The sequence below is a fragment of the Sinocyclocheilus grahami genome, unplaced genomic scaffold, assembly GCF_001515645.1.
Source record: "Sinocyclocheilus grahami isolate Dianchi unplaced genomic scaffold, SAMN03320097.WGS_v1.1 scaffold572.1, whole genome shotgun sequence".
Lineage (NCBI taxonomy): Eukaryota > Metazoa > Chordata > Actinopteri > Cypriniformes > Cyprinidae > Sinocyclocheilus > Sinocyclocheilus grahami.
This window is the reverse complement of record NW_015505751.1, coordinates 407363-424215: the sequence shown is the minus strand read 5'-3', so window position 1 is coordinate 424215 and position 16853 is coordinate 407363. Positions and strand designations below refer to the sequence as shown.

Below are 16853 nucleotides of genomic sequence, written 5' to 3'. Positions count from 1 at the left end.
ATATATATATATTTATTTATTTATTTATTTATTTATTTATTTATTTATTTATTTATTATTAGGCTATTTTTATTATTATACCCTCACTAAAATGAAAATCCTAGAATCGCCCCTGTTTATTATTATGGTATTTATTCATTTAAGCTATTCACAGTCATGTCAAGAACTTAAAATCCAAAAAGAACAGCATGTGCATAGTCTTTAACTGCAATTTCAGATATAACAGTGTGAGCCTGGGTCTGGCTCTATGGGGGACTTTGGGACTTGGTTTGGGCTGGGATTTGTTTGGTTGCTTGGCCTTCACTTTGGCTCTCAATTACAAGCAAATGGAATTGTATCACTCACTGCCTTTCTTCTGTTACCTCCTGGGCAAGTGCATCAAGCAGGGCTTGACTGGGAGAGGGTGAGTCATTTGGGTTGTTGCACAAACATTGCATTTTTTATTTTAAAGTTGATTGCAATAATATGTTAAAATTGATTAACTGAGTTAATGACTTAACTTGAGTTATTTAAGCAGACCTCAAGAAATTCCAGAAGGTACCAAACCTAGTGTAGTAAAAGTAGGCCTGCCAATTGTTGAGACCAATTATAGGCTTTCGACAATATTTCAGTTGTATCAGTAGACACATATGCAACAATCCCACATCAGTGATGGAGAAAAGGCTTCTTGACTTTATGTATTGTATTTTTTTTTTTACAATTAATTGCAGCTTTAGCATAAGAGACTTTTCAAAAAAAAAAAATCTTAAATTGTATTATTCTAAGCTTTTGGCCAGTAGTACTGTAGTGTGTATATATATTATAAATTAAATAAAAATTGGACCTAAATTAAAAGTAAAATCTTTGTTCATGGCTAAACCTGAATTATTACAAAATCTCAGTAATTATGAATTATGCATATAAGTGAAAAAGTCCTGTTAATGGAAATTCGCTCACAATGAAATAATACATTTGTTGACAATGCTAATTACACCTTTAGCTGCAAGTCTCCAGCTTTCAGTCCAGCTGCAAGTTTCATAGCCTGATTGCCTTATTTATGCCTGAAAATAACATCCTTAATGTTCATCATTAGACACTTCACCACTACAGGTGGATTTTTTTTCTTTTCTTTTATTATTCAATTTGACTTTGTATGCATTTCTACACCAGTCCTGCAGCTGGTCTCAGAGCAAGCACTCTGCTCTTTGCTGTCTTGCATTTGTTGATTTAGTAACAATGTACCAAGGGCATTTGGAGGCAGATGCATTGGTGGATTAGTTTGCCTGGGAAGAGACATGTCCAGATGACTCTGTGGCCATGCCTGACCCTCCCTGCTATGCCTGTGCGTGCAGCTGTATATCTACAGCTGAGAGGTGTTAGTTGCTCCAGTATACAGTACACTGAAAAACTGTGAGAGCATGTTGTCTCTACTCAAGTAGTCGAGTGACCTGATTTATGACCCATTAATTATGGAAAATATTTTTTCGAATGTATAACACACCTCAAGTCTTTGTTTTAACTTATGAATATTAAAGGAATAGTATTTTATGACAAATATGTATAAAATGTTTTTAAAAGTTCAAGATTGTTGTATTGGTCAGCAAATCATACAAATAAAAATACTGTTAGAGAACCTTTGTTGAATTGTTAGGAGAACGGACAGTGTTATTCCTGGATGATACAAAATTACCTAAAGGGATAGTTCACCCAAAAGTGAAAATTCTGTCATTAATTACTCTCCCTCATGTCGTTCCAAACCCGTAAGACCTTCGTTCATCTTCGGAACACAAATTAAGATATTTTTGATGAAATCCGAGAGCTCTCTGACCCTGCATAGACAGCAACACAACTGAAATGTTTACTACACCCAGAAATGCAGTAAGGACATCAGTAAAACAGTCCATGTGACATCAGTGGCTCAACCGCAATTTTACGAAGCTACAAGAATATTGTGTGCGCAAAAAGAAAAACAAAAGTAATGGCTTTATTCAAGAATTCTTCTCCTCCAAATCACGTCTTCCTTACTATGTTTCTGGGTCTGGGAACATTTCAGTTGTGTTGCTGTCAGAGAGCTCTCAGATTTCTTCAAAAATATCTTAATTTGTGTTCCGAATATGAACGAAGGTCTTACGGGTTTGGAGCGACATGAGGGAGAGTAATTAATGACAGAATTTTCATTTTTGGGGTGAACTATCCCTTTAATATTTTTTTTAGATCTTTGCATTAACAGAATAAATTGAAAGTCAATTATGTTTATACAATTGTAATTATATTGCTAAATTTTTGTGTATCCAGATTTTTTCATTTGGTCAAGATCTCCATGACTGTACTGGTGACCTTTGCTCTCTGCTGGATGCCCTTTTTGTTTGACCCCAAACAACCTCTACAAGTTCTTCATCGCCTTTTTCCTGTTGGTCGGGGTTTGTTTGAGGTAATTCACATAATGTATATGCAGCATCACAAAGCATTAATGGCAAACTTTTTCAAGTTAATCTAAATAGGTTCCTTTTTCATTCTCTTGAACCAATGCTTGGATAACAGAGATTATCCTGCCTTGAAAATTGAGAAATACATGTTTACTATTCGATAACATTGAGAACTGTATTTGCACAGTTGGGTCAGGGGCTTTGAGCTTTACTTATGTAAAACACTGAGGGAAAATGTATGTAAATCAATCATATTTATTGCTCAAGAAGTGAGCTTTAAACACATCATTACAACGTGATGTTTGTCATGCTTATTCAGCTCTGTTCTTGCCTGTTATAAAATTTCCAATGCAGGGAAATGCCCTTGAAATCCACATGCATTACATTCTTCTCTGTATGCATGCATGAATGCATAAATACACTGTTGCCAGAATCCTATGTAGATACATACAGTAAACTGTAAACCGTGTTCAATTCTGTGATATATTAATGCAAGTAGAAGACTGACTTAATACACATCTAGCCAGTCAGATTCTCCTGTATTCATAGATTACCTCAATGAGACCCCTTGGGTCCAGTGCAGGATTTATCCTTTAGATCTGATTAGTAAACAAGGGTCTCACGTTGAGTTTATTGGAAATCTAGAGCTGTGTCCTGTTCGTTGTCTAAAGCCTTTTGTAAGTCAATACTGAAATACATGGTGTACAAGTACTGCGGCTTGCTTTTGAAATGCACCCAAAAACCCTGTTGTCAAAGTAGCAGTGTTGTGAGAAGTAATTGAAAATTCTGCAGGGCTCAGGGCCCGGAATATATCATGCATTTGCCTGACATGAGGCTAACATAATACACAAGGTGTGAGTAATTCTAACCTAGAGCCTTGAGCATTTGTGACGGATGGAGCGATATGCGAGTCTTGACTGTTGCTATCGTATACATCAGAGCATGGTAAAGCTAGATGATATTTAGCTGATAGCTAAATCAGTGCTCTTTTTTTTGTCTGTAGAAAAAGTAAAATTAAACAAATTAAATTAGGCATGACACTACAGGCAAAACCAGTGTTTTTTCGTTCGCTGGTCAATTTTGAGATTTTAGGCTAATTGTGCTTCCATAACATGTCGTCTTTCAGACTATTGAAAAGAAAACATCCACAATCCATATTTAAGTATGAATTTTATTACAGTTGATTCATTTACATCTTTAAAGGCTGTTTTGTGGGGTGGGATGGGGGTTAGGAAAAAATGTTGAACCTGGCTATATCCAATGTTTAGATTTCTGTTGTGGAAATTTATGCAAATTATTGTGTTTTTAATTAAATAATGCCTCGTTTCCAAATTTTAATATAACATTTCAGAAAACGTCATATAAAACTGTTGTCTTAATGTACTGAGATTAATCAACTGGGCAAGTATGGATTTTTGTTTTTGTTTTTTTGGACCACACAATGAAAGTCGATGATTTGTCAATGGACCTAATTGACTTTCACTGTATAGACAAAAAAAAAAAAACACAGACATTTTTTCAAAGTGGATCTCATTGGTGGGTCTCATCTTCAGCTGTAGTGTCCACTCGTCTTCACACAGCTGTGAAAGACAGCAGCTGTGTTTTCGAGGATTGAACACTATGAAGAAATTCTCAGAAGCAGGGCTGAAACTTTCATAACATTTACTAATTCTGTTGTTGCACAACTGTTAAAGGCCACCAGTCTTTAAGGAATCACATGTCGGTACCTCAGCAGAAAGGTCAGCGGGCACTCAGAACAGATCAGTTTCCTAAAGGGTGCAATTTGGTCTTCTGTATGTGGTAAAACCGCAGTCTTTGCAACCTCGGTGACGTTATTAATGTCCTTGGTATGCATTAGGACAGTCATTTAACCCTGTGTCTATAAGTTTACAAATAAGTGCATAGCTTTTTTTGACATCACAGTTACTTGACGGGAAAATTAATGGGAGTGTAATACTTCACCCTTGCCCTTTGTACCAATGCCCCCCAAGAATGCCCACAGGAATTTTTATTGCGCTTTCAGTTGGGAAATGATTACGCTGAGTAATGTCACTTATGTGCTTTCTCTTCAAAAGCTACATACCATTTAAAGATACTTACCTTATATGTCAATGCTAATTTTGTAAGCATGATCATAAATTTGTGGTTATTTCAGAAAAGGGTATTTTCTTGAGCTGCAACATTATTGAAAACAAGCAAGAACAAATCCTTCACTTTAACCTTTGTTGCTGATTAATTTAATACACCATTTTTATGAAAAACTCAAGGCTGTAGGTCCAACAGTGCTGTTGCCATTTACTAAAAAAAAACTATTTTAAAAAGTTTTAGGTAATTGAAATAAAGCTGAAGTAAAATATAATATAAATATTAGATCATTAGAGAGAATTTTTTTATTTTTTTTTTATTAAACTTAACAAAAAATTTAACTGAAATATTGCCGTGGCAACTAACTGGACTAAATAAGTACTAAAGTTGAAATACTAAATTTACTAAAATGAAAACTTTAAAATAAAGTGAAAACTGAATATTAAAATATTACTCACAAAATATGATTAAATATTGTAATTAATTATAGTATAAAGCTAATGCTAAAATAACATCGAGGCCTAATATAGCTTGGGATATATTAAAAAAAACTTTTTTTAAATCATTTTGGCATGATATATTTATAACATTATATTTTATATTATATTAGAACAGAAAGTTACTTATTACAGGAAGTTAATCAAATATTACCTTTAATATTAGAATTTAGGTGGTTTATTACAGTTACCAAGAGCAGTGCATTCTATATGTTGTGTAATATTCCCTATATTTTAACTCTTAATTTTGTATGTATATGCAATCTAAAGGCATTTGCGTGCATCTAAATGAACGTACTTTTATTTTACCCCAATGTTAGTTATTAAAGCGTAAAGTTAAATGTGAAGTTTTGTTCATTCTGGCCCTTAATTTAAATTGAGTTGACACCCCTGAGTTTACACTAGTTTAAACAACTGTTCATAAAGAACTTGAAAACTGACCTAGCGGTCAATGTATCATTCGTTCTCATTGTGTCATTCTGTCCGGAGCGCATTAGTTTAGTGACTTTGACAGCATGTGTTTGTTGACAGGATAAAGTGGCTAACACATGGTGCAGCTTGAATGTGCTGATAAAGATCAAGACCCTGCTGTCCAGAGAGACTCAGCTGTTCCTCAGGTAATCCTTCACCATCCATTTACCCGCCACCCTTTCTCCTTTTCCGTTGTCTCTTTGTGTATCTCCACCTCAAAATCTTTCTCAGTATATTCCCTCTTACCATGTTTGTGAAACACATCTAATTATAGCGGGAGGGCACAGTGGGATTATGCGTAGTTAATGATATCGGAGAGATTTTGAGATACTGATATGTGGACTCTAATCTGCAGGTGCAAGGGCTTGGTCGAGATTATTTCTTTGACTTCATTTAAGAATTCCTTTTTTTTGTCTTTGTTTAGTCTATTTTTGCAAAGTCAGTAATTCATTTTCTCATTGGTCTGTTTTAAGGGTGCACTCAATCATGTTTTCCTAATTAAAAAGTTTAACAAATAAACGAATAAGATTTTTAAAATCATGTATATTCATGTGAGATGAAGCCTCAAGTTATATAAGTAGACTAATAAAACCTGTTTTATTTTAAACGGAGCTGGTCCCCTCATGGGGGCAGCAATTTTAAAATGACAAGACCAGCCAAATACTGCACACTTTATCTTGGTTAACCCACTATTATTGTACATTTTCTTTTGCAGCATAAATTAATCATGGCTGACTGTAAATAATGCATTTCTAGTAAGTGTAAACATTTGCGGGATAGCTACATCCACACCACTAGGTGTCGGTATATGTACAAGACGACTGCTACATCGGTCAGCTCAGAGTTCAATTTTTCATATAGTTTTATAAGCAAATGGATATGGTATTTTATTGGCTGTAGGTTGACGCCTATGTAATGTCCAGTCAAAACACATTTCACACTGCATGAGTCGCAGACAGGTCCAAAAATGTAGCATGCTAAATATCTCAGTGGCACCGGCAATGAATTTGCACTTCTCTCAGATTGCATCTTTGATCATTAATACTACACGATTTTCATTCACTGATTTGCCTCCGATTTCGGGCATTTGACAACGATTTCTACAAAACTGTTGGGGAATTAAAATCATGGCAAAAGTTGTGCAGTGTATACACGGCATTAGTGACACCACCCACGCTGCACATTTTCTATTCAGTAAAAATGCAAAACAAAAATAACAGTGATGAGAAAACGGCAATTAAGAAAGCATCTGATCATAACGTTTGCAAGAGCTCTGCAGTTCGGCAGGCCAGTCATTTTACGTATATACCACATTATACAATGAATTGCTTTAAAGCAAGCAGTTTTACAGTATTAAACATAAAAAAAACAGTGTCTGTCGCTTTCGATTATAGTAACGGCTTAACGTTCTACTATAAAGCAGCTCTCCAGTTTGTTCATGTTTTTATTCACGTCTATACTGAACAGAAGATGGACAATATTTCTACATCAAAGAAAGCAGAGCCCCAGACCTGACCTACCTACAGTCATGGCCAAAAGTATTGGCAGTGACATAAATTTTGTGTTTTGCAAATTTAGCTGTTGTGGTGTTCATTCACATTGTTTCTATTATGTTACTGCCAATACTTGTAGAAACAATGTGAATGAACACAACAGATTAAGTAACAAACTTTGCAAAAAAATACATTTGTGTCACTGCCAATACTTTTGGCCACGACTGTATTATATAATCGCCACGGTCCAACAGTAGTTCGAAGGTGTTTACAAGCCAGAGAGAAGTTTTCTGGAAAGTTGACTTTGGCAAGCTGTTTTGAACTCCCGAAACTCCAACAAACTTTGCCTGATTTTGTTTGAAATGATGCCGCACCAGTTCTTCGATTTCGCTAGAAATGTATCATGGCGTATATGCTTTCCCTGTACAGTTTATCTCACCTTACATTTGCATCTGTCGTTATGGACCAGATTCTTGTCCCACTAGGGTCATTCATCTCTAATAGGGTCAATTTCCTCCAAGAGAATGATGATTGAGGGCTTCAAGCAATTCTGTGAGTGCTCAGCAGGCCATCCCTGAATCTCATGCATTTCCTGCATGCTGGGATCTTTCTTGTTGACTGTGAGGATGTATAAAAAGATCAGGCAGCCGTGTCCTCTTGTTCCATGGGATAGATTACAGGCTTTGGCAACAGGGGGCTCTTGATCGTATTTCTCTGCTTCGTTGGTGTGTATAGTAAATCTTTTTATTAATGTATGGATGTACTCAATGAAATCATTTTTTCTTTTTTCTTTCAGTTTTGCTCTTACTCTGTTGTTCGTCCTGCCTTCATCTTTAAAATTGTTGTCCAAACCCACTCTATGGCAGTTTAAGCTTGGCTTGGTAAGTGGTGTCATGATTATGTGTTGGTTCAACGACTTGTATTTTTGACCACTGACTCCCCTGATCTGCTTGTACTGTAGGTGAACACCTCCCTGGCTTTTTTCCTCTTCTCCTTCCAAGTCCATGAGAGTGATGAGAAAACGGCAATTAAGAAAGCATCTGATCATAACGTTTGCAAGAGCTCTGCAGTTCGGCAGGCCAGTCATTTTACGTATATACCACATTATACAATGAATTGCTTTAAAGCAAGCAGTTTTACAGTATTAAACATAAAAAAACAGTGTCTGTCGCTTTCGATTATAGTAACGGCTTAACGTTCTACTATAAAGCAGCTCTCCAGTTTGTTCATGTTTTTATTCACGTCTATACTGAACAGAAGATGGACAATATTTCTACATCAAAGAACGCAAATAGTAAATCTTTTTATTAATGTATGGATGTACTCAATGAAATCATTTTTTCTTTTTTCTTTCAGTTTTGCTCTTACTCTGTTGTTCGTCCTGCCTTCATCTTTAAAATTGTTGTCCAAACCCACTCTATGGCAGTTTAAGCTTGGCTTGGTAAGTGGTGTCATGATTATGTGTTGGTTCAACGACTTGTATTTTTGACCACTGACTCCCCTGATCTGCTTGTACTGTAGGTGAACACCTCCCTGGCTTTTTTCCTCTTCTCCTTCCAAGTCCATGAGAAGTCTATCCTTCTAGTATCCTTGTAAGCAGTGGAATATAATTCATATTACTTGATCTAATTGCTATTGCTACTTTTGCTTAACCCACTGTCATTGATGTAGACAATTTGTTATGACAAACTAAATAACAGTATCATGTTTAAGATGAAGTGTTCAGTTTCATAACTTTAAGTTATGAAAATAAGTATTTGGTGATTACTAGAAACTACTTAAGATTTACTGATATTCAGTTTGATATTTTTACTGTTATTTATGCTTTTTAACTTTAACGTTAGGTCTACCTGATAAACCCTGTAGTTATAATTGTCAAAATGCAGAAATAAAACAATAATTAAATAATGTTAGTTACCCAACACATAATTATAAAAAATAGCGTATGATAATAAGGCAATATTGGTTGATCTCTCAACATTAGAAACTTTACTTTCAATTAAGTTAGTGATTGTTTAGTGCTGTATTTTCCCATATTCTGTATCAGGGTTGCCAGGTTTTCACAACAAATCCCGCCCAATTGCTACTCAAAACTAGCCCAATCGCGTTTAAGGGGGTAAAATACACTTTTCTGGTGGGGTTAAATATCACATCCCCAGGGGATAAATATCACATTATTTGGTGTAGCTTCAACCCGTGGCAACAATGTTAAATAGCCAAATTTCGCTGTAAAACTGCGGACTTGGCAACACTGTTCTGCATGTTTATTCTTGCAAGTCATAAATCTAACATATTATGATATACAACATATGCAAAGAACTAGCTGCAATCAACAGATTTTAAATGTTGTGTTACTGTATATCTTGCACGTGTTAGTCAATCAGTAAGACATGTTTCTGGATTAAGGGTCTCTATTGGGTGTTAAAAATTAGTTGACACAGGAAGTGTAGTGACTGGATCACTGAAGAGAGATACTGATACCTAGTCCTTGCCCTCTCAACTACATAATTATAGCATTGGTATCATGTAAACATATCTGTAATGTAGTAAATATAGTCTTAAAAGTCAAATATATGTTTTACAGGCCAGTTTGCCTTGTCATCAACGAAATACCTCTGATCGCCATTTGGTTTCTACTAACGTCAACTTTCAGGTAAGATATCAAGCAGTATGTGTTACTAAATTAAAATTACAGTACTATAAATGAATCCTTACGGTTAAGATAGAAACAAAATCAGCAAATGACTATATAGTGAGAAGAAGAGTAGTAGCCGATAGGGGAGTCCCAGCTGTCCAGTCTAATTGTTGTGTGCATGGTTTAGTGTAAGGATATCACTGGATTACATGACATAGCCCACATACCATTAAACTAAGACCCCTTTGTGTAAACACAACCCACCATTCTCTAGAATCGCACTGCCTGCTTCCACAAAACTGTTTTAATGCTGCATATTTATGTTTTTTAGCTGAAGACATGATGTTCTTTGTTATGGAAGATAACTGAATTATATTCTATGATAGAGTAATTGTTGCACTATTAGGGGAAATATCCACAAGAACATACAGAGACAACACATTGCCAGAGTTTTCTGTGCCCCAAACACACACCATTCATTAGCACACTTTATACTCATTATAGTGAAATGTTCAAAATTCACAGCTAGTATTGTTTTTTTCTGCGTCATGACCGGTTCTGCGAACACAAAGATTGTTTTATTTTGTCAACACTATCTCAATAGCCGTATTATTCATGATATGGTTGGTGTGCAAATTATTGTTTTTCTGTCAAATGCCTATGGAAACAGCTAAGCTAGTTAGCTAAAGGTTTACTTCCATGTCTAATATACTTATGTGAGGTTAAATACATTGCCTATATGTTGATCTCATCAATGCAATTTACAGAAAATGTTTTGTAAGCAATACTGGAGACCTTCTGGAAAATGGGCATCATTGTGATAATTAAACCATTTCAATTAAAACATACAGAAAATTTGTTGAAAAAAAATTATATTGTATTACAATACTTATTACTTACTGTACTTAAGTACTTTTTATGTAATACTGTTATTATTTCAGGAGATCTGTTTTTAATAGAAGTTTTGTTAAATGTTGTTGATACATGTTCAATATATAAAATGTTTAATATATAAAATAGTTGATTAAATTGAGCTTTTTCCATCAACTAAAACATTATTTTCATCTAAAATTATAAGCCATTTTAGTCAGAGTCAAACTGACTGAAAAGACTGAATATGACATAATTGATTACATCTAAAGGGTCTTTTTTTTTTTTTTTTACACAGAGAGGGTCCCCTCATGGAGGTCGCCATTTTGAAATGACAGGGCCACCAGAAAACTTTATCTTGATCACCCTGCTATTATTAGACACTTTAATTTGCAGAATAAATTAAAGGGTTAGTTCACCCAAAAATGAAAATTAGCCCATAAATTACTCGCCCTCAATGCATCCTAGGTGTATATGACTTTCTTCTTTCATACAAATCCAGTCGGAGTTATATAAAAAATGGTATATCGAAATCCTCCAACATTCTTCTTTACAAATCCTCGTTTTGTACTTCTAATGCGTGACCGTTGTTTTGTTTTGATCTCTCCGCTGCTGTTCGGAAAGCCGATCTCCATACGTCATCCACCCAGGAACTGCTTCCGTTTACAACAGTGAGCGCAAGCTAGATTAAATTGATTATTATGATTTAAATATGGTTATTTTTTCTTACAAAAACGCATCAATTCGCTACAGGAGGACTTTGTTCACCCCCCGGAGCCATGTGAAACACTGTTTTTTTTTATGGATGGGTGCTTTTTATTTCTCTTCTTTTGGACTGAAGCAATGCAACACCCGCTGAGTGCCATGAAACAGCTTGAAAGATCAAAGATCAAATTTTTATATACCTCCGACTGGATTCGTCTGAAAGAAGAAAGTCATATACAGGTGCATCTCAATAAATTAGAATGTCATGGAAAAGTTCATTTATTTCAGTAATTCAACTCAAATTGTGAAACTCGTGTATTAAATAAATTCAATGCACACAGACTGAAGTAGTTTAAGTCTTTGGTTATTTTAGTACACCTAGGACGCACTGAGGGTGAGTAATTTATGGGCTAATTTTCATTTTTGGGTGAACCCTTTAATTTTGGCTGACTATTTCTACTAAGTGCAAACATTTGTGTGATTCTACATCCATGCCACTTGGTGTCCATAAATTTTGAAATGGCAGGACCAGTCGAATGCTAGGAACTTTATCTTGGTTGCCCCGCTATTATCACACTTTCAATTGCGAAGTAAATTAATCCTGTCTGACTAAGAATAACGCATTTGCACTAAGTAAAAAGATTTGCATGATTTTACATCCACACCACTAGGTGTCAGTATATGTATACGATGTAGCAATTATATGATTGCTACATTGGTCTGAACACCAGCTGTATCATAAACAGAAGGATAAATAATCACTTATTGTACACATCTTGAATTGTTTGTTTTTAACACTTGTTTTTTGTTTTCCATAGCATGCTCCCTCTTTTGCTGAAGGATGGTTTGCTGTTGCCTTACGTGGTGACTTCATTGGCCTTCCTCTTTCTGAGTTTGTATCTGCTCTCTGCTTTCGAGAGAAGTACAGAAGAAGAGCTCAGACTGGGTCTCTATCGCAAACTCACTCGGCGCTGGCTGCCTAAACTCAACCTCAGCCAGATCATTAAATGGAAAGTAAGTTAGCACTGACGTCACGGCCTGTTACTCCACACCACTGATGTTAATGACATCGATGCTTATGAAGAAGTCAGTTAAGCACGCTGGCCCACCTGAACGGCTCATAGCTTTCACAATAGCTTGACCCCATGCTCTTCTTAGCGCTTTTATAGACTGAATGTTTCAACAGCTCCTTGCGTGAATGTTCAAGACCAGGAGGTGTGCTATTTGTGTAGCGTGAGTCATTAACACAGGTTTGCCTAGATATATTTATTTACACAAGAGACATAAATAAGGGGGCCCTACGATGAAGGTAGTGTTTCATTGGGGGGTCGTGTTGCTCACACCAGCACTTCCACTGATCCTTCACTCCATCTGTCGTAAATAGACATGTTAATGTTTATACCTCGACTCACCTTCCTGAAGCAGGGTGGAAAATAAACATCAAGTTACAAGGATCCGTGTCATGCTGAGCACTTGACTAGAACTAATGAACCTTTGTCATGGTACTTCTTCTCTCTTGTAATAAGTGTTGTCACTTTGTCTTTTACAGTTCTGGTTTTCACTGGTGGCCATGGCAGCGTTGAGCTTTACGAGCGTGTGGTTGAAGCCTCCGGCCAAGTTGCCCGATCTGTTTCCGGTGCTAGTCTCCGTCCTCTCCTTTCTCCACTTTCTGGGCTTCATCATATATTTCAACCAGCTCCAGTTGATGGAGCCGCAGAGGAAAAAGAGTCTGAAGAAAACAAACTGAAATATGTCTTCAAAGGCATTGGTTGTCAAATGAAGAACTACAGCCAGGATGACGGTGAAAGGAAAGGACAATCCTTTCGTTTAGAAAAGAACAGGATGGGAATAGTTTGGGAAAATTCAATTTCCTCTTAATGAGGTTTAGGGATCTTGCTTGAGTTGAGAAGAGTGAATTCAATGAAAGGAGATACAGTTTTGCCAGACATTCTCTCACTTGTTTGCCTTGGAGACAAATTCAGTTAGTGGGATATTGGTATTGTGTAAATGACCAAACCGTAAGGCCATTATTTTTATATCATTAAATGGTTTTGTACCAAATGAAAGTGTCTCCAGTGTTTTCAAATGACCCAACAACGAACAAAAGTGGGGTTGCGCGATTTGGGGGGGGGAAATCTAAACTGTGATTTGATTTGATGTTTGTTTTGTGATTTTAAAAAGCAATTTTACGGCAATTTAAAAAGCTTTAAAAAAAAAAAAAAGCTCCAGATTTGCAGTGTTTTCAAATGACCCAACAACGAACAAAAGTGGGGTTGCGCGATTTGGGGGGGAACAAATCTAAACTGTGATTTGATTTGATGTTTGTTTTGTGATTTTAAAAAGCAATTTTACGGCAATTTAAAAAGCTTTAAAAAAACAAACAAAAAAAAAACAGATTTGTTACACAGTTTTGACAAAAAAATGGTGATTATATAGCAAAATGACAAAAAGATGAATTATTGTTTAAAATAAATTCATAAAAGAAATATTACTATATTTCACTATAAAATAAAAAATGATCATTTAAGAAAAATAATACACTTAGTTTACAGTACATCTGTAAAAATATAACACTAATATTTATTAAACAAAGTGCATATACTTCAATCACAGCTTTTTGCAGCATGATAATCGCACTAAGCCACATCACAATTTTAATTTATTTTTTTTATCATGCAGCCCTAAACAAAAGGCCACATCAAATAAACAAACAAACAAAAAAAGTACTAATGTTCTTTTTCTTTCAAGTAGTACATTTAGAAAAATATTCATTAATACAAAGGAATAATCTTGGCAGTGGCTGAAGACATGAGGTTAGTACTAAAGCTATGTTCGTTTAGAAAAGAACAGGATGGGAATAGTTTGGGAAAATTCAATTTCCTCTTAATGAGGTTTAGGGATCTTGCTTGAGTTGAGAAGAGTGAATTCAATGAAAGGAGATACAGTTTTGCCAGACTTTCTCTCACTTGTTTGCCTTGGAGACAAATTCAGTTAGTGGGATATTGGTATTGTGTAAATGACCAAACCGTAAGGCCATTATTTTTATATCATTAAATGGTTTTGTACCAAATGAAAGTGTCTCCAGTGTTTTCAAATGACCCAACAACGAACAAAAGTGGGGTTGCGCGATTTGGGGGGGGGAAATCTAAACTGTGATTTGATTTGATGTTTGTTTTGTGATTTTAAAAAGCAATTTTACGGCAATTTAAAAAGCTTTAAAAAAACAAACAAAAAAAAAACAGATTTGCTACACAGTTTTGACAAAAAAATGGTGATTATATAGCAAAATGACAAAAAGATGAATTATTGTTTAAAATAAATTCATAAAAGAAATATTACTATATTTCACTATAAAATAAAAAATGATCATTTAAGAAAAATAATACACTTAGTTTACAGTACATCTGTAAAAATATAACACTAATATTTATTAAACAAAGTGCATATACTTCAATCACAGCTTTTTGCAGCATGATAATCGCACTAAGCCACATCACAATTTTAATTTATTTTTATTTTTATTTTTTTATCATGCAGCCCTAAACAAAAGGCCACATCAAATAAACAAAGAAACAAAAAAAGTACTAATGTTCTTTTTCTTTCAAGTAGTACATTTAGAAAAATATTCATTAATACAAAGGAATAATCTTGGCAGTGGCTGAAGACATGAGGTTAGTACTAAAGCTATGCATTAAAACGCTTCAACTTCATGAGCTGTAAAACAAAAATGATGGAAGGAGACATATCAGAACATAATGCTGTAAAGCTGAAATACCAAGGGGAAAAAGTACAAGCAATTTTTTTCACCCCTCTTTGTGCGAGTTAATGACGGCCATTAAAAAAAATCCATTACAACTATAAATGTTATCAGGTCACAAAGGGGCTAGTGTGTTACAGCATGAGCGAGGTCTGGAGCCACACACACACACACACACATACACACATACATGGAATGGGGAGAGAATGAACAGGTTTTGGTTTGACTGTCTTACTCGATATACTATAGAACAAACAGCTCATTAAAAAAAATCCATTACAACTATAAATGTTATCAGGTCACAAAGGGGCTAGTGTGTTACAGCATGAGCGAGGTCTGGAGCCACACACACACACACACACATACATGGAATGGGGAGAGAATGAACAGGTTTTGGTTTGACTGTCTTACTCGATATACTATAGAACAAACAGCAAGCCATAATACTGGAGTGCATGATACAATTTTAATGGATGGTGCTAATATTAACCATATCTTGATATCGCGTCATGCCGTACTTGGTTACACATCTTGAAACTCTTAAGAAGCTTAACAGTCCATGGCGAACAGACCAAATTGCTGCATTTTGAAACGCTGTTCTTGTTCTTCTCAACTGTAGCAATGCAAAGTGTGTGACAAGTGTGTGTTTTGTTAGGTCAGCTTAAGCTTTTGTCCTTGAGACAGCCTCTAGAAGTGATAAAGAGAGTTACGTGATCCACCTTGAGCGGGCACCAGCTGCCGCCCATGTCGTACATCGAGAAATGATCCCTCAGCGGCTGCCAAAACAAAGAGACAGATCCACCATGAATACTCTTCTGTATATCTGTGCATGTGTAGTTTTCCAACAACTGTTGCTTTCTCAAATATATATCCGTGTGTATGCATAGATTTCTCCCCGTATCAGCTCTAATGGGACTGTATGCCAGCAGTAAGAACACTATTTTCGCAGCGACGCAGCACACCGTGTATTGTAGAATCAACATTTTGTCAGATTCCCGGTGAGGGGGGGACCTTTCAGAGAATGGATTCAATGTAAATGTGTTTGAGATGGGATGGCAAGGTGTCGGCAGCGTCGTCTCATTTTGACTACGCCGGAAAGACTGACAGCCTCTTCAGACATCTCGCCGCTTTCAGGCTGACAGGATGTTCAGTGTACATCAAACAAACTGACAGAGAACTGCAGCTTTGTCAAAACCAGAACCGTTCAGAATTATATGCAAACAAAAAAAGGCATAGTGCATGTAAAAGTCTGTGGTATAATATAATATACTATGGCCCGGTTTCATAGACAGGGCTTAGCGTAAACCAGGATTAGGCCATAGTTCAATTAGGACATTTAAATACTTTTTATAAACAATCCTTAGAAAAAAACATTACTGGTGTGCATCTTAAGACAAAACAAATGCACTGACATGTTTTAAGATCAGGCAGTGCAAGTTTCTTTCAGTTGAAACAGCTCAGATTTACATTTTAGTCTAGGACTAGGCTTAAGCCTTGTCTGTGAAACCGGGGGTATATCTATTAAATTAATATTTAGGACTGAGATTAAATGGACTGATAGAATTACATTGCAGTGCAAAAGTTTGTAAACTTTTACAAGTCAGTCAAAATCTTTTATGTTCACCAGATGCATTTAATAAAAAAGAAAATACAGTAAAAACTGTACTATTGTGAAATATTCTTACAATTTAAAATTGCTGTTTTCTATTTTAATATTTTAAAATGTGATTTATTTCTGTGATGGAAAAGCTACATTTTTAGCATCCATTACTCCAGTCTTCAATATCACATTATCCTGCAGAAATCATTATAGTATGCTGATTTAATGTTTAAGAAACAAAATACGTTACTACATCTGCTGATGCACATGGGAGGCTGCCGCGCGAAGACGGAGAAGGCTTTGGTGAAGATAAAATTTGTTTCAGCGGTAAGCAG

The 16853-nt window shown here is 35.6% G+C and overlaps 1 protein-coding gene across 1 annotated transcript in view; it reads left to right on the top strand.

Moving 5' to 3' along the window:
- Positions 1-13205, top strand: part of alg6 (ALG6 alpha-1,3-glucosyltransferase) — a 16363-nt gene extending 3158 nt beyond the window's left edge. Inside the window, exons 7-14 of the mRNA XM_016239695.1 lie at positions 218-403; positions 2275-2410; positions 5519-5604; positions 7748-7832; positions 8473-8543; positions 9536-9604; positions 11980-12175; positions 12711-13205. Coding sequence (XP_016095181.1) covers positions 218-403; positions 2275-2410; positions 5519-5604; positions 7748-7832; positions 8473-8543; positions 9536-9604; positions 11980-12175; positions 12711-12908 — 1027 coding nt within the window. The 3' untranslated portion in view covers positions 12909-13205. The remainder of the gene's footprint in view (positions 1-217; positions 404-2274; positions 2411-5518; positions 5605-7747; positions 7833-8472; positions 8544-9535; positions 9605-11979; positions 12176-12710) is intronic.
- Positions 13206-16853: the final 3648 nt, after the last annotated feature.